At 36.0% G+C, this 21,001-nt stretch overlaps 1 protein-coding gene and 1 non-coding gene across 3 annotated transcripts; both read left to right on the plus strand.

The window, feature by feature from the left end:
* Nucleotides 1-2,801: 2,801 nt before the first annotated feature.
* TRNAS-AGA (transfer RNA serine (anticodon AGA)) lies at nucleotides 2,802-2,883 on the plus strand. The gene has a single exon. It is a non-coding gene; the product is annotated as a tRNA-Ser (tRNA).
* Nucleotides 2,884-3,316: 433 nt separating this feature from the next.
* On the plus strand, nucleotides 3,317-20,114 carry CFAP418 (cilia and flagella associated protein 418). Of its 2 annotated transcripts, none has more exons than XM_037503874.2 (6): nucleotides 3,317-3,547; nucleotides 6,021-6,108; nucleotides 9,408-9,472; nucleotides 10,006-10,071; nucleotides 15,504-15,599; nucleotides 18,700-20,114. In XM_037503874.2, exons 1-6 carry the CDS (start codon nucleotides 3,393-3,395, stop codon nucleotides 18,851-18,853), a joined length of 624 nt encoding a protein of 207 aa, XP_037359771.1. In that variant the 5' UTR covers nucleotides 3,317-3,392; the 3' UTR covers nucleotides 18,854-20,114. The 2 variants fall into 2 exon arrangements, with proteins under 2 accessions (XP_037359771.1, XP_054548073.1); XM_054692098.1 differs by lacking the exon at nucleotides 3,317-3,547 and adding an exon at nucleotides 4,632-4,806.
* Nucleotides 20,115-21,001: the final 887 nt, after the last annotated feature.

Here is a 21,001-nt window from a genome sequence, read left to right on the forward strand (position 1 = left end):
TTTTTTTAAACTGGTGATAATTTTATTTGATTTCCAGTGTCTTGGAATTTGGTTTTTATTTAAGTGGGGTTTTTTTATTTTTTAATATTTTATTTTATGTAATTCTTACATCATTTTTCATTTTTGCACAATGTATGCATTTTCATTTTAGTCATCCATTCTTTCTCGAAAAAAAATAAAATCATTAATTTAAGCCTATAAAACTGGATGGCAACTATGTGTTACTCCTCCTAGAAGCATGTTACAAGAGCGGCTTGAATTTCAAGTGGTTTATTATGTCCTTCTTTCAGTTCCAGGTACAACCACCCAGCAAGAGAACTGTAAAAGAAAAAAAAAATTAAAAATTGGACTGCCACATACAAAAAAGATAAAACTAGACCACTATCTCACACCATACAAAAAAAAATCAATTCAAAATGGATAAAATGGAGTTGGAAATAAGACCTGAAACCATAAAATACATAGAAGAAAATGTAGGCAAAACACTCCATGACATAAACTTCAGAAATTATCTTCACAAACTATCTTTACTGATTCATTCTCAGCAGCAAGGTAAACAAAGGTGAATATATACAACTGGGATTACATCAAACTAAAAAGCTTCTGTACAGTGAAAGAGACAGAAGCCAAAATGAAGAGACACCCTACTGAATGGGAGAAAATATTTGCAAAACATGCATCTGAGGAGGGACTGTATCAAAGATCTACAAAGAGTTTACACAACTCAACAAAAAGAAAACAAATAATCAAAACAGGCAGAAGAGCTAAATAGGCACTTCTCCAAAGAAGATATGTAGATGGCCAACAGCCACATGAAAAAATGTTCATCATCACTTATCAAGGAAATGCAAATCAAAAGCACAATGAGCTACCACCTCACACCGGTGAGACTGACCCATATTTAAAAAACAAAAAACAAAACAAAAAAAAACAAGTGCTGACGAGGATGTAGAGAAAAAGGAACACTGTTACACTGTTGTTGGGGACATAAACTGGTCCAGCCCCTGTGGAAAGCAGTATGGAGGTTTCTCAAAAGACTGAAAATGGATCTGCCACATGACCTAGCAATTCCACTCCTAGACATCTACCCGAAAAACACAAAAACATGAAGAAAACTTGCACTCCCGTATTTATTGCAGCATTATTTACAATAGTCAAGATATGAAAATAACCAGTGTCAAAAAACAGATGAGGAGATTAAGAAGCTGTGCTTATATACTTCTACACAATGGAATACTATTCAGCAACATGGATGGGGCTGGAAGGGATTATGCTAAGCAAAATAAGGCAGAAAGAGAAAGATAAATAACAGAGAAAGATTAAACCTTATGGTTTCACTTATAGAGAGAGATAGCAAACAAAGGGTCAAAGACAAACTTTAAAGACAAACCTTGAAAGCTGACTATATATCTGAGGAATCCAGGGGGGCAAGAAGAGGAGGACTGGGTGAGGAGGGGGATGTGGGGAGCATAATGGGCTGTGGTAGAGGACCATTCGTGTTTTGCTGGTGGGAGAGCTATGGTGACCACACTGCAGGGGAGCAATGCTATACTGTCAAAAAATTAATAAGAATGTAAAACAATGTTACCTCATTTAAATAAATAAAATGGTAAATCATACAATATTCCAGGATTCCACTAGGTAAAAGGAAGCTACAGAGAATAACCAATTCAGTCCTACAGATAAGGTAAGTGTGGCCTTGCTGGGAATATTCAAGGTTGATCTGAAAGTGCTAACATTAACAGTCAATTGGTAAATATTTCACAAAAGTCATGCTTTGTAGCATTTGCAATTCCCCTAGTGTAAATACATCCACATGGCTGATTTCAAGCTACCCAAATGACATCACTAAATGGACAGTTGAGAAGAGATACACAACACCAGTCCATGGCATATTTTATATACAATAGATGCAAATGAAATAACTAGACTGTAATGAGTTTTGAGTGTTACTTCGGTTTTTAATGTTGTTAATTAAAAGATTATACAATTTATTTTTTAATAATGGCTGTATCTTAACAATTGGCTCCCAAATTCATGAAAATTTAAAAGTGGGCCCTACTGAGCAGATTCACTCACTCCAACACATCACAGCACAATGCTCTTCAGGGTTATTAAAAATATTTTGAACAAATAACAAACCAAATAAATGAAGCTACTAAATTATCTAGATCAAATATCTCTGAAGTTTTCCAAGTGCCAACCTGTTTGCTACCCCAATTTAGAAATACTCAAAAAGTTCCATTTTCACCGTGCATAATATGTATAAGAATACCATGACATGACCATATCCTCCACTGATACATATCACTTTTCAAATTAGTGTTTTTATGCTAGGGTGGGACAAAAAGACCCTGCATAGCCCATTTAAATTGGCGGGTAGTGGTATTTTAGAGCCCTCTGGGCGAAGATGGTCCTTGTAGCCTTAATGCAAAGGAGAGGAGAAGGGTTGGAACTGGGAGTCAGGACAGGAGGCCTCCGGGTTTCCTCCGGCCAAAGGCTCCGTTGCTGTGCAAGCAGGTGCGTGCACCTGAGTACAGGTTGTCTTCCCTGTCTCCCTTTGTCTAACTCTAGAGGTCTGACTAGAAGTCCCTTTTTTCTGAGGGGGACATCAGAGGTTGAACGGGATATGTCCTAAGTGTCTTTCAAAAGCTTAAATCATCGGGTTCCTAATATCAAAGTCAGCTCTTACGCGATAGAACAGCTTTGTGATGTTTTTCCCCGGATCGAGACAAACCTATCCCCGTAGACACGTGGACCAAGAACCCACATAGGTCTCGCTGCTGGCACTATCGCTAACAGTAGTCGTGGCCGAGTGGTTAAGGCGATGGACTAGAAATCCATTGGGGTCTCCCCGCGCAGGTTCGAATCCTGCCGACTACGGGAAGGCGAAATTTTGCCCCCACATGTTTTCATTTTGGCTTTCTTCCCCACAGATTATTTATGGAATTTATCGGTGGTTGGAAACCGGGAACAAGTGGACTACAAAGGGGGACCCCAAGAGATCCAAAGAGGGTTAGGGAAGGGAGCTCCGGAGTTGTGTGACTGTGGTTACAACTTGGGTCCAGGAGGGGGAGATAATACGGAACACGCCAGACAATCTGAAACGAAAAAGGCAAAGCGCGACAGGTCGCGCCAGGACAGACAGTTCCTACCTCCATCCCCGCGGGCAGCCCTGAAACCACAGGCCTGGCGGACCCGCCGGGACCTTTCACCCGAGCGCCTCAGCGCCGAGGCCTCGCCCGCACTTGGGCCGCCGCGGGCCGGCGCGCGCATGCGCAGGGAGGCCAGGGACGCGGACGGCGGGTCTTCGCGTTGCCCCGGGAAACCACCCGGCGCCGGCGCGCGGCTACGAGGGGAGCCCGGGAGTGGGAAAGACGTGACGAGTCAAGATGGCGAAGGACCTGGACGAGCTCTTGGAGGAGGTCGAGTCCAAGTTTTGCAGACCAGACCCGTTGAAACGGGGCGTGGTCGAGCGGCCCAGTGGCCGCGGCGGCGGCTTCCTCAGCCACGATCGGAACCGAGCGGAGGCGAAAGACTCTCTCAGGTTAAGGGGCGGGAGGGGCGGGCAGTTCTGGTAAAGCCTGCGCCAGGCCCTAGACGCAGCCCCTCCGCCGCGGGACTCCGAGGAACGTGTCCGCCGGCCACCTCCAGCGCCTCCTGCTAGGCCCCGACCCTCGGCTCCCCGCCCGGGGGCAGCGCACACCTCAAGCCCCGGCCAGGCCCCGCCCCGCCGGTGCCCCGCCTCTGAGGGCTCTAGGCCCCGCCCAGTCTCTGTCACCCCGACAGAATCTGGGGGGCTGCGGGGCTGGAGATGAAGGCTGGGGTTGAGAGGGCCGCTGTTTCGGCGCCCTCTCCTGATCCTGGAGAGGACCGCACCGGCCTGAAGGATGCTCATACCCTTCTGCCCGGCACTGAGAACCTTGTTTTACTGCCTCTGCCCCATTCCCCCAGAATTATCCTTGGGCCACTTACCGAAGGAAATGATTCCATTCTATTCTGTGTCATCACAGCTTTTTTTAAGTTCAGAAAACTGGATGATACTAGATTTAGGATAAAGGTTAATTATTCTGAATACTGTCTATTCACCCAGCCACCTTCCTTCTCTCCTTAACCCCAGGTAAGAGTCCCAGCAGATTTTAGGCATCCCAATTGAAATTTAGGGGAGTTTCTCAGGTCTTTTGATTTTGATCCAGAAACTACTGTTCAAATTTGTCTATCATTTTTCTTCCGTGTAATCATAAAATAGGACTACTTCCTTCATCACATTGCCTTCTCAACCCCCAAAAAACAAAATGTTTGTGTCACAATGAGTATTGTTCTTCAGAGTGGTAACTTGGGAACCCCTGAGTAACTTTTACTAAAATCTGTTGGGAACACTTGTGGAATTATACAGAAACAGCGTAAAACAACCCAAGAAAATCAGTCTTTCTAATTTAAAATTGCATGTGTGGTTTTGTTTTGATGTGCAAGTTTGTGATTTCCCAGTAGTATTATCCAGCTCCATCGCTACCCTATTTACCAGATTTACTACCTCCAGAGAGGTTTGTTTGTAAAATTTCACCATCAGAAGATTAAAGATTGAAAAGATTCCAAAGTTTGGAGACAGAAGTTCTAAATTCTTAGTTGAGTATTGGGCAGCATTCTAAAGAATAAATTTAATCTAAAATGATTACTTTGAGTGCTCTAACACTTATTTGACTGAATGTTTATGCAAATACCACTCGTTATTTGCATATTATCTTGTATGCTGGAACTCCTGATGTACTCATTCTCAACACAGTCTACCATCCCTGTCACAGAGAGGTGAATATGACAACTGGGGAAAGATGTGTTTCTAGTGTAGAGTGACCCCTTTAGCTTCCCCTCCCAACATACATACCCCCTAAAGAATTATCTGACCCAAAATGTTAGTATTTCCAAAATTGAAAAGCTCTCATCTAGATCACCAGGTGATGCTAAATTCAATTTACATGTAAGGAAGTAGAAATAATGGATATAAACTATTCTTCATTAGTTAGTGAGAGTGGCAGCTTCAAGAAGTTTTTGGGAGTTTTTCTTTGAAAAGTCTTGAGCATATTTGTAAGTCAAGGGAAAGAGACAGTAAACTGGAAGATATTAAGGATAAAATTTAGAGAGGGAACAAATAAAAAGGCAAAACCTGGAGATAGATGGAGTCAGACAATCAATATTGGCAGCAGTCTCTGGATTTTCTTACTCCAGGTCTTACTCCAGGTAGTAACAAAGAAGAGCTGTGTTCATGGTGTTTGGAATTTTCAGAATAAATATGTTTCTAAAGTTAAAGTTAGATTAAAATCTGTCTACTAAAATTATTTAATGGTCCAATGACATTAGAAAGTAGACATACAGCATCTGTAACATATAAACTATGGAGAGTTAAACTCATTAGTATTAAGTGTACTTAAGTGTATTAAGTGTTATCTAGTATATAGAAGGTTCATGCAGTAACAATTTTTTAAAATAACCTTGTGATGGCTTTACCTGCAGAAGGTAGTGGAGATATGCCATGAGGAAAATATCACTCTATTTTTTATATTGATCATTTGATTATATAATCTTTAGCATTGCATTATATAATCTTTAGCTCCTCTAATAAAGGGATATGGTTATTTGAATTACAATTAAACCCTTGTGGAAAAAATTTAAATCATTAAAATAATCTTTGTTTATAATTCCCAGAATCCAATTATAATTGCACTTACTTTGTATTTTCTAAATGAGTTGCTGATGTAATTTAGAAAGGCACATGCCCAACTTTCTCTTAAATATAATGTAGAGCTTTAAATGTCTTCTTTAAAGTACATGTTGAATTTGCATATGATAAAGTACCTCTTTGTTTCAACAATCTTAGGCTATGTCCATAGCAGGAAAAAAATTAATGTCCTGTTTATCCTTCTGTTACCAACTTTAATAATGGACTTTAAACAAAATTCTGCTGATATTGGCTGACTTTTTCTGTGCTTAAGATTCAACTGTTTTTGTTTTGTGTTGTTTTTCAGATCAAAAGAAACATTTAAAAAAGAAGAGGATCTTGACAGTCTTATTAATGAAATATTTGAAGAGCCCAACTTTGACAAAAAACCCTTTGTAAGTCAAGTATAATAAATGTGTAGTAATTCTTTTGTTATTTGAAGACATGCTTAGAATAGTCTGAAAATACACAAGTATCTATTGTCTTTTGAATTCTAAGAAATATAATTATTTAGAGAAAATATTCCTCTAAAAGTTGCAAAAGAAATAAAATAGAAACTTTCAGCACGTGTTGTCATTCCTCAACAAGAATGAAAATCAGAAAAGCTAATAGAGCAAAAGTCAACTCACAGATGAAGTTGGTACGGTATTTATTTGTAGAATCTGAGAATACTTTTCTCAAAGACCAAAAACTTTTCTTTTTTTTTTTTTTTTAAAGATTTATTTATTCAAGCACTGGGTACAGTCAGAAGCGCAGGAGAGTGAGAGAATTACCAGAGTGAGAGTGGAGAGCAAAGAAGGCAGATGGACGAAATACACTGCTGAGGGGAGCAGCTGGGGGCAGATGAGGTCTGCACGCCATGTGGGACCCTCGCCAGCGGCCGGGGATCAAACCAGCGCTGCAGAGGCTGCGGGCAGCTTCGCAGCCCAGCGCTCAACCGCTGCGCCACCAGGGGAGGCCCCAAAAACTTTTCTTAAAAATTTTTATTTATACATACCAGAGCTGGGGTATAAACCAGAGGTGCCAGGGGCCAAGGGGAGACAGATGGGGGACACAACAGGCAGATTGACTGAAATACACTGCTGAGGGGAGTAGCAGGCAAGACAAGAGAGGTCTGCTGTACCACGTGGGCCAGCAACCTGGCCAGGGATCAAACTCTTGCTGCGGTGGCTGGTAATATAGCTTCATAGTGCTGAGACTTAACCCCTGGCACCACCATGGAGGCCCTCAAAGACCAAAATTAAGTAGCTTTCATTATAGAAATGTGCTGAACATCTCAGATAAAATACCATAGCTTTTATCTCATGAATCAATGAATAGATTGTAATATTCTAAATTTGTTGATACATATCTGTATTTATCAACTTTATAAAAAGCTCATAAAACAGTATTAATAGCCACTTCTGTATTTACCATCCACATCAAACATATCCTAACATTTTGCCATATTTGCTTCTCTGGATATTTTTTTAAGAATTAAAAATTACAGATATAATTTAAGAACTCTTCAAATCTTACTCTGCCTTCCTTCTCAGAGGTAATCACTATCATTTCCATACTTTTATACTTTTATTAGCTATGTGTAGAATCATAAAGAGTTTTAACTGATTCTTAATAGCTCATTGCCACAGTTTATTAATCCATCCCAGGTTTTGGATATTTAGATTATGCCCAGTTGTTTCCTTTTACAAACAACACTGACGAATCAGTTACCTTTATATGTCTTCTTTTATTCATGTACATAAGTTTCTCTAGGGTGTATAAACCTAGGGAAGGAATCGCTAAGTCAAGGTGTCCTCATCTTCAACTTTTTTACACACTATCAAAGTGTTTTCCAAAGTGACTAACATTTATTGTCTTGTCAACAGCAGTGCATATAAGAAGTATAAAGTATATATAAGAATTTATATACTTTAATTTTTACCATTTTGATTGGTGCAAAATATAACTGTTAGATTTAAGAGAAAGAGATCAAATGGAAGTCTAAAGTACAAAGGCCACAAAGAAAAATTTACCAAAGATTTTTTTAAAAGGTGGAGAAAATTGAAGCCAGACAGTGAAATGAATGTCACCAGGTAATGGTGGTGTTGAGGATGTGGATACTTTTGTCTTATACTTTTGTCAACCAGACTAAAAATCAAATGGCTAGTATAGAACTTAAGATCCGTATTTCTCTAAACTTAATATTTTCAGTTCCTCTGAGGTAAATTAAAAGCTGATGGTCTAGCTGATTAACATGTCAACACAGTAGCAGTGACGTTATATACTACGTGAACAGAATGCAACACAAATGCCAAAGAACAATGCTACTTTAATTAATAGCAGGGGAGAATATACTTGTATGATGTTCTTGTTATTCACTGATCTTCTGAGCAATTATTTGATACTGCAGGATACAGATCTGGACTTGAGACACTCTTCAGTTCAAGGCAAAAGAGAAGGAAATACTTCTGTGGCTTGACTTTAAGATATACTAGTTTGATATAAAAGTAACTTATAATCATGAAGAAGTAAATTTTTATGCACTTCTTCTATATGCTTGCTTTTGTAAATTGTTATATACCTCTTAGTTTCCCAACCTGCAAGGGAAAAAGCAACCCAAAAAAACTTGTGGAGAGCAGGTCTACATAAAATATTAATTGGATGAGAAGAGGTATCTGAATGGCAAGTCCTGCCACCTTATCCTTAAAGCCTGGATCATGCTCCTGAGAGTACTGCTCCCTCCCTCACTGATTGCTTGCTTTGTGTTTTTAAGCTGCTCTCAGACCCATACAAGAAATCCCAGCAACAACAAATAGTGTGGCAACTCAGAGCCATAAGTGTGAGCCTGGATGGAACATGAAACATGCTCCCCAAAACAAAAAGAAGCTCATGCACATTATTTTTCAGGCATGCACCAAAAAATTTCCTAGTTCTGTTTAAAGTCATATGAAAGAGTTAAGAGAAATGGTAAAACAAAACATCTTTGCCTCCGTTAAATTACTCTCTACCAGGTAAAATGAAAGCACATCTCCGCAGAGTTTAAATTGCCTTTTCTCCTCTCACTTCCTTTCCTTGGCGGTGGTCCTAGTATGTGGTTGGTTTATGTTGTTTGGTACTACATACCAGTTAGCACTTAATAAATGCTGGCTAATGATGATGTTAGGTAACCATATAGGAACTACTGTATAGTTGTAACTAGGTAGCTCTCTGTGTTCTTAAATGTCTATTGGTTGATACTATTCCATTTGATCAAAATTAATATTCCTGAAGTTGCCCAGAACTTTGGTTAGTTTATTTTTAGTTCAGGTGAGTATCACTCAAAGCCTTTAAAAATGAGTCTGAGGTTTTTTTCCCTCCTCAGTTGAATTTTTCCAGGATGAAGTTTTAAATAGCAGGTCTCCTTCATATTAAATCATTGAACTCTAGTATTAACTGAAGAGTTATAAAGTGACTCTAAATCTTAGCATGCTAATAACTGCAGTATATCAATTTCCTGGACTAAAAGTTAACAGAGTAATTTGCAAATTCCTCAGGGAGGTCTACTTCCCTTTTGCCTTTAAAAGGTTTTAATCATTGTTTTTATTTCAGAAATTTTAAAATGATAGAAAAATTCAGTCATTTAGAGAATGTCCTTGTTTAAAAAAAATACTAATTTTCATGTTACAATTCTCTAAGTTACCCTTGCCCTTTTATTGTTTTGTATTTTTAACAGAAATTAAAATCTAAGTCTTCAGGTAACACATCTGTCAGAGCTTCCATTCAAAGCCTTGGTAAAAGGTAAGTTGAGATTGCTTTGAGGAATTATACACGCTAGTGAGCAAACACTATGAGCATAGTGTAGTAGATATCATTACCATTTAAACAATAGTGACACTGAACATCAAAGCATTGGTTGACTTTCAGAAGAAAGACCAATAGCAGTATCTTGGTATTCTTCTGGTCTATAACTCCTTAGTGTAAAGGAAACTGAATGGAAAATTATTGCTATTGTAAATAATTTTCCCCCATGTGAAAAAAAGTGTGAACAGCTTCTCAAAATTAATGTGCTGTTATATTTCTAAGTATTTACTTTGTCCCTTACATTATTTGGCAAACACATTTTTCTGTGACTCACTTTCACTCCTTGAGTGTTCCTGCATGTATAGTTTACTATCCAATAAAGGAGAGATCCTCCAAATGAATATCTCTTCTTTGCAATAGCTGACTTGCTCAAGAAAATGCACAACTTGATTACAAGAAAATAGAGACAAATTAACTTCTCATATTTCCTTTTTTTAATCCTTTTTCCTCTATCTGTTGAACATGTCTAGTTGCAGCCCAGTGTACCTCGGTGGAAGTTCTGCTCCTCCTGGGATTGGAACAAATGCTTCACAGAGGTAAGATGTCAGAAATATATTATCTTCTCTTACTAGGTTTTTCGAAATTGATATTCTGTCCTTAAAACATAGTTCTTATCATCTTGGCATCAGCTTCATAATGAAAGGTATATTTTATTAGCCAATCAAAGGACACTGTACTGAAATGTTCATTATTCTTGGGTAATAGTGATTAAAAGCTTTGATGTTGGGTATGTGATATTCATTGTGCTGACACTCTTTTCTAAGCTCCACTTGAAATGCTCAGATCCACTGTAATCCCAGCTTTGTTTCCATAGGAAACCAGGCAAATGTGCATCTGCCTTCCCATTTTTCTTTCCAGGCAGTGGACACCAGTGAGGAAGACAGGTGAAGCAGTACAGCCATGCATCTGCATTATACATTACCCACACTACCTTGGTCAGTCAGTCAGGATGGAAAGCTGCAGGTCTGCAAAACCCAAAATATTCTTAGCATAGTCACTTGATTTGACATATTTCAAAAATAGACACCCCACTTTCTTCTTCTTTTCCCCATCCTTTTTATACCCGTACTCTCACTTAGCACCTCTCCCAGGGCAGTCTTATAGTCAGAATGCCACCTAGTTCAAGTCATATTCTAAGCATAGTGCTATCATTGCTATAAAATGGGGAAGCAGATTGGTTTTCAGCATATCCTTGTACTGTCCTGATTAGTTTTGGTTCTGTTTTTACAGCACTCTACTTAACTAGATTAGTATACTTTTTTGTCTAGTTATTTCTAAAACATTATTTTATATAGGGTCAGATTAAAAAAATAAAGGGTCAGAAAAAAACACAAACCTAGATTTGTAATAATTTTTTTAAAAAGAAAAGACTGAGATACATGATTGCATGTTAACCACATTTCAGAGATAGCTTGTTATATTGAATACTAGACGTGGGATCTAAAAAGACAGGATTGTGGTGGGGCTGGCCTAGATTCTAGGAAGCCTATTCCAGACAGCCTTTGAATAGACAAAAAAAAGAGTGACCTGTTTTACAGCTCAAGAGCCTATAACATAACGCTGATCCATGAGAATGCCAAGACCTGTCATTCTACCTTCTGCACAACTACAAGGGGAAAAACATACACCATTTACATAGATATGCAGAGATATTTTTATTCACAGCTCTTTCCTTCCTCACTTATCAAAAAGATACCAGTCATCAGCTGCCCTTGTCATGACACAGATCTGCACTCACAGAAAGATAAGCACATACATATTCATGTGATGTGCATGTGAAACAATTTATGTGTGAAGTGTTTTTATACTGCCCAGAGCACTTTATATACACATGTAGTGGTTCACTTGCTCCACAGAGAAAAAACCAAGTAGGCAATACAACAAGAATTTTTAGCACCATTTTACAAATGAGGAAATTGAGGTACTGGTATTAAATTCATCAAACACATACTAGTTAGCAAACTGCTTGCTAGATCCTAGGTATTGATTGGATACAATGCAGTGAACAAATAAATACCTTCCCTACTTTCAGTAAGTTTCCATTAGAGACCCCCAAACAGGTAAGTCCACAAATAAGTGTTTAATTTCCATGTAATATGTGGTGTGAAGGGAAAGTGCAGGATACTACAAGCATAGATAATGAGCACTTTAACTATCATGAAGGGGTCAGGGGCAATGATGATAGCTGTGACCTGAGTAGTGGCATTGGCTATAGGAAAAGGACGGCACATTGAGCTATTGTGAATATAGAACTGACAGAATTCATTGGTTAAATGGTTACAGGAGGTATGAGAGAATGTGGTCAAGAATAGGTCCCAAGTAATGTGCTCTGTCCAAGGTCACACAAATCAATACAAAGCAAAGACTCAAATGTATAAATTGATCCCTGATCCATTATGCTTTCTAGTATACTAATTTTCAAAAGGCTGTGTAATGTATGTGAGATGGAGAATTCTAGCTGCTTTTGCTATTGCAGCTGCAGTTATTTGCCTGTTGTCCAACAGCAAGACTGCCTAGTCCACTGTGTAGAATTGAGAGGATTTAACTCAGTTTCGGCAGAAGACTATATGGGTTGGATTTAAGCCTTATCCATGGATTTACGTGTCCATGGCATAAAGGAAATTGAATCTATCCAGCCCATTTTCCATGTATTTATTTGTTTTATTTCTTGATAAATCTCTGGCTTGGGAGTAATGCTGAATGATTTTAGAGTGAAGATTGAAATCTTTTACATAGTTGATGGAAAATAGAAAGAGCTATAGTAGCAATTGTGATGGCATTAATAAAGTATAGATAAAACCAAGGCATTATTTTCAAGCCAAGTTGAATTTTACTATCCCAATTATTTTTTAAACTGCTTGCAAGACTGGATTATTCCATAGACTGGTACTAATTATGATCTAATAGAGTGAATCGTAGCAGCGGAATGATTTCTTAGCTGCAATTTAGTTTTATTTCTCTCAAAGGACAGTGTTTGCAGGAAAATGTGGTAGTGTGAATAGATTTGAATAAACTACTAAATTTTAAATTAAATTAAAAAGCTGTATTTAACATTATGGCTGAGATTTTACACATACAAAATGTCAGGAAATTCTAAATTATCATTCCCACAACAGCAATAATTCAGCCAAATTGCTCATATGTATTAAGGCATTAAAGTTAACACTCTGTGCAATCATGTAATAAACTACATATGCATAAGAAAACAAGTCATGGCAGCTTTGGAACCATCGTTCTGCATTTCCTGACTTGTACATTCAAAATCCAAGTTCAAATGTATACAAATGTAATTGTGTTGAATTCCTGTACGTACAAATATAACTTCATAAATTGCTAACAGTTTGAAAGTAAATATGGAATTGCTCATGAAGCTTGTATAGATTTTAATGTTAGTTATTGTTACTATTAATATTTTTAGAAATATAAAGCATTTATTTTCAAAATAACTTGTAGGCCAAAAATTATTTGCAGTTTTGAAGTTAACATATCTAAATTTTTAGATGGAAATAAGTCTAAAATATCTAGTGATGAGTTTGTTTTGTTATTTTTTAATTGCAGAAGTATTATATGTTAGTTGAAAAAAATAAAACCAAAATTGAAAAATGTATAAAGAGAAAGGTAATTTCTTTCTCTCCCTTCAATTCCCACCACTCCTGAGAGAAATAGTAGTAGCTGTATAGTATATAAGCTTTCACATTCTTTTGTATTTTTAACAAACTTATAAACAGGAATAATTTTGGTTGTTTTTACAAAAATAAGATCATGCCATCTGTTACTAAGCACCTTGCTTTGGACATTCTTCTAGGTCAGCAGATAAATCTAATTTCCCTTATCAACTGCCTAATATTCCACAATATAAAGGTACTGCATTTTTTTCAGTGTTTTCCCTGTTTGATAGATATCAAGGAGATATTATTTTTTGCCACTTCAACAATACTGCAATAAAAATTCTTGAGTATACATACTTACATGCTGGTGATTTTTTTAATGTGTAATATGTTATTCAAAAATGATATTGATAGTGTAACATGTATAATTTTAAAATACTGCCAAGGTTTTTATCAAAAGTTTATAGCAATTCACATACCCACCAAACATGTCTGAGGGTGTTAATTTTTGCTAACATAATTGGTATAAACATTTTGTGGTTGCTTTAAATTTTAATTCTTTATATAATATTTTAACTTTTTAACAAATATTGTATGTCAGGTACTATTATAATACTTTATACAAATATTACCTCATTAGTTTCTCAGTAATTCTATGAGGTGTGTAAGTATTTATTAACCATTTTATAGATAAGCAAACTGAGTGACACAGTTGTCTGACAACAGTTATAAACTATTCAATATATGTATATAGGTACACATATCCGTGTCCAATGTCCATACTTTGAATTATTCATTAGTGAAATTGAATATATTTCAATTTTTTTGTTTGTTATTATTTGCAAGTACTGTTTATATGAATATGTAATCATTTGATGAAAATGTTCTCTTCCATTCTTTTACTCATCTTTCCCATGTAGTTTTTGATATCTTAAAAACTCTGCTTATTTTAATCTTAAGGATCAAATGTATCTATTGATTCTAGTTTTTAAATACTTAAAGGAATATAAGCTTTTTTTTTAATTACTATTATTACACAAATCAGATTGTTTGCATCTGTAGTTCATAATTCTTGCCCCTTTTTTTAAAGATTTATTTATGCATAGAAGAACTGGAGTGTAAGCCAGAGGTGCGGGAGGGGGTGTGTGTGAGAGGATTCACCAGAAAGAGTGGGGAGCAAAAGAGGTAGATTTACTGAAATACATTGCTAAGGGGAGCAGTGGGCAAGACAGGAGAGGTCTGCTGTGCCATGTGGGTAGCTCCCTGGCCGGCTGGGGATCAAAGTCATGCTGCAGTGGCTGCTGATAGCTTGATAACTAGCTTGATAGCGCTGTCTTTAACCCCTGCGCCATCTGGGATACCCAATTCTTGCCTTTTTTACTCCCTAAAGTATCTGAGTTTTGAGAATTACGTGGCATTTCAGTTCCTTAGATAGTTACTGGGTCCCTTTTATATTCTAAGTATGTTTCTTACAGTTCTTCCCTCTGTCTCCTGCATAATTAGCATTTGATTCTTCACTGCATTTTTACCATCAACATACAACCATGTTCTTTTCCTCCCTTCCTTAATAGAACCTTCTCTTAACCCCATTTCTTTCCTTTAAAGAAACTGCTCAGATAGACCTCAGTAAAGCCTATGCAGACAAGCCTGTAAAACTGCAATCCACTCCGTCCCAGTTTTATTTACCCTCATTCAAACTTCTCTTTACCTTCTAAGTTACTATATAATTTGATTATTATGAGTATCATTTTATTTCTTTTCACTAGAATCTAAGATCCATAAAAATGAAATCTCACAGGACATAAGATATCAGTAAATAATTTTTAAGTGAATGAATAAACACATTAATGTCAAGTAGGGAAACAGAAACAAGTAAGATATTTTCCCAGATATTTAATGTGCTTACAAGGAAGACAGATTCATTTCAATATAATGTGGCAAATTCTGTGATGGAATCATCCCTAAAATTTTCAAAAAATGAAGCACTTTGAAGAAGTTAAATGAATAGCTCCCTTAGACACTTTTGAAAACTATTGAACTAAAATACTCATACATTTTGTTTATTTTATATCTGTTGAATGTAAATGTGTGCATATATGTATCAGTGTGTAAGATCTTAGTAAAATAGGTTTGGTTCTTATAGAAATTTAATCTGAAAGTTCAGATATATAATTAGTCCTTTAATATAAAAATTTATATCAGATTAATCTTTACCTTTCTGTTTTTCATTCAGTAATCACGTGGAATATCCTATGTGGTATCCTACAAATAAAATGTAGTATATCCTATGAATAAATAACCATATTTTCATATTTAAATATATCTACATCTCTAATATACAGTTCTTTTTCTCTGAACAGAACGTGTGACCATCTGCGTTGTATAGCCTGCGATTTCTGGGTAGTAAGCTATGATGACTATATGTGGGACAAATCATGTGATTATCTCTTTTTCAGGTATGTTTCTAAAGAACTTCACTCAGAGAAATGTACACAAAATACAACTTGATTTATTTCTTATTTTGCTATATTGTCTCTTGGTGGACTTGGCAAGATGTTTCACCTAAACCTATTCAGTGTTTCTCTCATCCATCTCCCTCTTTTCCATCTGTCTGCTGTCACTGTAGGTAAGGACTTGTTATTTCTGGACAAATACAGAAGTAGTCTCCTCACTTCTTTTTCTGCCTACAGTCTCTTCTTTCAGACTACTGTCCCCTTGCTGAGAATTAAAGCATAACTCTTAAGTATGCCATTCTTCTACCCAAAACCCATGCTTACAGAATAATGTCCACATTCCTTAATATGGCAGTTAAGACCCTCCACAATCCCGTCCCCACCTAACTATAATCCAGCTTTGTCTTTCCTCAATATACCTTTCACCTTCACAAGAATTTAGCTACAGTAAAGTACTCAATCCTCCATTCCCTGTGACTTTGAGCAAACTGTCCACTTCTTGGAATACCTTCCCAACATTTTGTTTACATACACCCTACCAGGGTACAATTCCTTGCATCTTCTATGATTCCCTCACCACTCTCTAAACTTAGGAGTAAATTCATCCTTTCCTCTCTGTCCACATCCCTTCATTCCTATTACAGCATTTCACTTACTCTGACATGAGGTTGAAAGTCTTAGGCTGGTATTTGTCAGCTTCCCAGCTTGTGATAGGGATAATGTCCTACTCATATTTTTATAATTTCTACATTATTATATATTTACTGATTACCTGATACTTTAAGATGTTATAAAGATGTTTTTGAAGTATGCTTTCATGTTTTCAAATAAATATTAAGAGCGGTCCCCTAAACCTATGCATAAACAAAGTTTGTATTTTCAGATACAAGGAATCAGAATATACTGCAACACACATCTTCTAGCAGCCATTTTCATGTAAACTTATAGGATTCTCGTCTCTTATAAGTTTTTAAACTTTTTCGCATCAAAAACCACCTTGAAAACATTATGAAAATTTTGAATCTTCTACACACACATAATTCAGCTATACAAATATTTGGAAAAACTACGGTTTGAGAGATTTCACAGCATCCACCCCAAATAAAACCTAATGCAGTCCCCAAATCCCAGGTCAGGAGCCCCTACTTTAGGTTTGTATTAGCTCATGTTTTACTGCTATGTATGTCTTCTGGCTCACCTAATAAGTGGTTAATCCCTTGTATCACTAAAATCAATCATCAGCTTTTATAAAGTGCATATAGGATAATAGAATAAATGAAACATCTAAACTGGGGTAAGCACAAGCATAAAGTAAGGTTATTGGTTTCACTGGTAGTCAAGGAGTGTTTAGTGTCTCAGAGTTAAGACTATTGATTAGTTTACTTTAGATCTGTGGCAGTCTGGTTTAAAAAGAAACAAACCTTCAGATAAAACAATGAGAACTAGACAATTACATTGTTAAAAATAAATAACACTATTGCTTGTCTTTCAACAATATACTAAACATAATAAGTAGTTATTTAAATCAGTAGAAAATACTGTCTCAGCCCTCAAGATGTTTAGGAGTATGTTTGGAATGTAAAAGATGGAACAAATAAAAAGGCTGCCATCATCACCAGGATATAAATCATTAATATATTTTATATTTTGTAGATATGTTTAACATTTATCACACAGACATAACTTAACACCTAGTCTGTGCCATGCCTAGATACTGGGCTCACAAAGTAGATAGGACCCAGTTTCTTCTGGCCGCAGTCGGTTGTCTTATTCTTATTTAACAAATGGGGGCAATGATTGTATCCTAAAAGAAGTATAAGCTGTACTTTACTGCCTTCTGTAATAGCTAAATACAATACTTTTACATTCATATTAAATCATGTGTTTTCCTTATAAGAAATAAATTGTTTAAGCTTTTAAAATACGTACTTCTTTAAAAAAGCATTTGACATGTACTGGTTAGTTCCCTGGGTATTTATGATTCCTATATCTAAAATCTCCAAGGATTCAATCACATATCAAATGTCAAGTTTGTTAAACTTTATTATAGACAGACTAAAGGACATTTTCCTTCATTTAGCGATTTTGTTTTCATTAAACACATTTTGTGGGTTTTCTTTCTGATAAAACTTATTCAGTTCTTAGCCTAGCTCACCATAATCTTAGCTAAGTCACTTAGCTGGTCAAATCTCAGTGTTCTGAAATCAGACAACCTAATAAGTCTGTCAGGTTTTATTAGTTTGTAACCTTTTAAGTTATACCCTAATTTCATGCACTACAGCACTGAATGTGGTGCCCATTGACCACCAGAGGGCACTTTATAGCCTGCAGTGACAAACAAGGCAGATAGCACTATTTTTTAAAGTATTTAATCCTGCATTTCATCATTACACATTTTTTGACATCTTATTTTGAATTTTTCCATTTTCTGCCATAGAATATTTACATAAATTCATACCTGGATTCTGAAGAGCATAATTTATTTTCAATGAATTTAATTAGCTTCTAATGACTTATAATATCAAGTCAGGCAGTTATTTTTTATGATGGTCCTACCCATTGATTGATTATTTTAACATTGTCATTTACTTCAATACAGGCATTTATGTTGTTGCAGATAATATGACAAGGAGATTACAGTGACAAGTGAAATACATGAATTCAACATGTAGAAATAAGTATTTCTGTAGTTAATCAACCAAAAGCCTATTACCTGCCTATTATATGTCCTGTATTTGCATATTGCAGCTTTTTAAAATACTGTGTAGATAAGGATCTGAGGCAGATGAGCCACCATCCTTCTCACTCTGTTCTCATATGTCATCTCTGCTAAGACAGACCATTTCTTTAGCCCTTTAGGTCATATTCTACAACAGGCTATTTAATAAACAGGCCTGGAAGATTGCCATTAAAAATACTGAATATTGAAGAAATACCATCAGAAAGAGAATGCTGAAACATACCATTTATTATGTGTGTGAGGGGAATAAAGTGTTTAACATTTAGATGTTGTGAAGATAGGAAAATAAAGCAATTAGAACTTTTTAAGTTTTTTAGCACTGAATAAAACCATTACGGTAAAACCTTCCTGTTTTACAAATAGGAACAATATGCCAGAATTCCACAAATTAAAAACCAAGTTGGTAAAGAAGAAAGGAACGCGTGCATATGCCTGCCAGTGTAACTGGAGAACTGTTGAAGAACTGACTGACCTTCAGAGAGAACATCAACTTCGTTGGGTTTGTGGTAAACATTAAGAATGCAGACTTCACATTCAGACAAATGTGACCGTGAGAGCAGTCTCCATTAATCATAATGTTTAGGTAAAGGTACATGCAGTATCATGCCCTTTGGGAAAAGACGGGAAATTTCATTTAATGACTGCACAAATTTTTGAAGACCAGATGGACATGGGAAGTTAATGATAAGTAATTTCATTTGATAATGAGTTATCAAAATTCTCCTTTGCTGGTTTATCTCCTGTTAATTAGAAGTTTAATTATGAAGCTTCATACAAATATATAGTCATTCACTAGCAACTACAGTATTACTGGCTACTAATATACTTAGTATAACATTCTTCCTTTATAGCAATTAGAGGGGATAAAGCTGGCTAGGGTAGAGGTCACTGAAGGGTGTACACATCCCCTTCTCCAGAAAGATCTATGGTTACCAAAGATCAAAATTTCAGTGTGGCAGAAACAAGATCAATGACTAACTGAAAGGTTTCAGGAGTATAGATATATTGTAAAAGCACTGCCCATATCTGATCTTACCTCATCAACTCAAAGCAATATTATACACAATAATGATAACTGTATATTTTCAGTTTTTATATACTTTTTCCTCCTGTTAACTTAGGTATCAAAAGTTTAGTTTCGTTTTCTATTTTAGCAGATATCCACTTATATATAAAAAATATTGATACAATTAAAATCACAAGGAGAGATCCTAATATAGCCTTAAGCACCATCAAATGAAGTGAACAGCAAGTAAGATATTTTCTCAGGCAGTCTGTTGATTTTCTGGTAAGATCAGGTTGACATTAGATGAGTGTGAGTGCATGAAAAGAGAAGTGAAATATGGCTGAACCAGCAGGCAGCCTTTTGGGTACATTCTTAACTTCACTGAGAGGAGGAACCTACAATAGCGGCACATTCGGGAAATCAGCTATCAGCAACCAGGTCCATCTAGAGATTCTGGGGACTTTCCAATCTGCCAAAAGTTCTTTACTCATGTGTCTAATATACAATTCATATGTGTGACACAAGGCATGTTACAAAGGAATAACTGAAACAGTTTTAATCTGCTTAGTCTTATACTGAATTCATTCCAGCGACCCTCCTTCAGCACCAAAAAAAGAACTGGTCATGAAGAACTTTCTAGCCGTGACATATTTGCATATGTGTAAAACTGACTCTAGTAAGTCTAGCATTTGCAACAAAATAGTGGCAGATACTCACATTTTTGTATTAAGAATATGTTTGTAAATCATATCTTTAAATAAAAAATTTTACTCTAAAATTTTGTGTGAGTGTAATTGTATTAAACACGGGGATTTGATTGAAATGACCTATTCCTCAAAATAGCAGAGCAACAAGATCCACACATTCAGGACCCCATGGAATTTGGAAATTAGTCCAAATATGGTGGTATTTTCTTTTTATTCAAATGAGCAAATTTGTTAAATCATTCATTTGAAAATAGTTTTTCTTTTGTATTTTTTCATTATAAGTATCCTGCAACTTGGATATATTTCCCATGCTTAGCATTCCTTAACATACTTACAATAATTTCCCACTGTCAGAAATGTGTATGGATTCACATTTTTGTTAAAAACTAAATTTTAATATTATACAATTTTTAATCTAAACTGTAGAAAGAATATGTGTATATACAAATGGATAAATATTACCAGTTATAACTTAAGCCAAAACACAACTATTTTAGCATTAATCTAGGAAGAAAAGCAGTTTCTAATCAACTATAATTTAAAATCCTCGTCAAGGTTTTGCTAACATGTCTTCAATATTTATAGTAATTTCTTACCTTCACCACGTATTTTTTGTCAAGCTAGGTAGCTATTTATTTGAGCTTTATTCTCCCTAAAAGAACTTTGTATTATATTATTTTATAATAAAATATTCATAAGGGGATTAATTTGAAATAATTTTGACAATTTCTTTTAAAATGTCAAAGTTTCAACCATCCAGGTAAACAGAGAATATTTATTTAAAATATGGAGGAGAGGCATGACATAAATTTAAGTGTGTGTACACACATGTGTGTACACCCATGGGGAAAAGAGCTTGAATGTTCAAAGGAACTAGGGCAGAGAAAATAAACCATATTAATATGGTGGGGTACAGACCCTGTATTTTTATATTAGTAAACTTAGCACCCTT

Source organism: Talpa occidentalis, unplaced genomic scaffold (assembly GCF_014898055.3).
Source record: "Talpa occidentalis isolate TD23 unplaced genomic scaffold, MPIMG_talOcc4v2.1, whole genome shotgun sequence".
NCBI lineage: Eukaryota > Metazoa > Chordata > Mammalia > Eulipotyphla > Talpidae > Talpa > Talpa occidentalis.

Excerpts from the sequence above, each read along its gene's own strand:
- CFAP418 (XM_037503874.2), top strand. The coding sequence starts at position 3,393 with ATGGCGAAGGACCTGGACGAGCTCTTGGAGGAGGTCGAGTCCAAGTTT. Across the intron at positions 6,109-9,407 it reads ACTTTGACAAAAAACCCTTT|AAATTAAAATCTAAGTCTTC; the intron begins GTAAGTCAAGTA and ends TATTTTTAACAG. Across the intron at positions 10,072-15,503 it reads GGAACAAATGCTTCACAGAG|AACGTGTGACCATCTGCGTT; the intron begins GTAAGATGTCAG and ends TTCTCTGAACAG.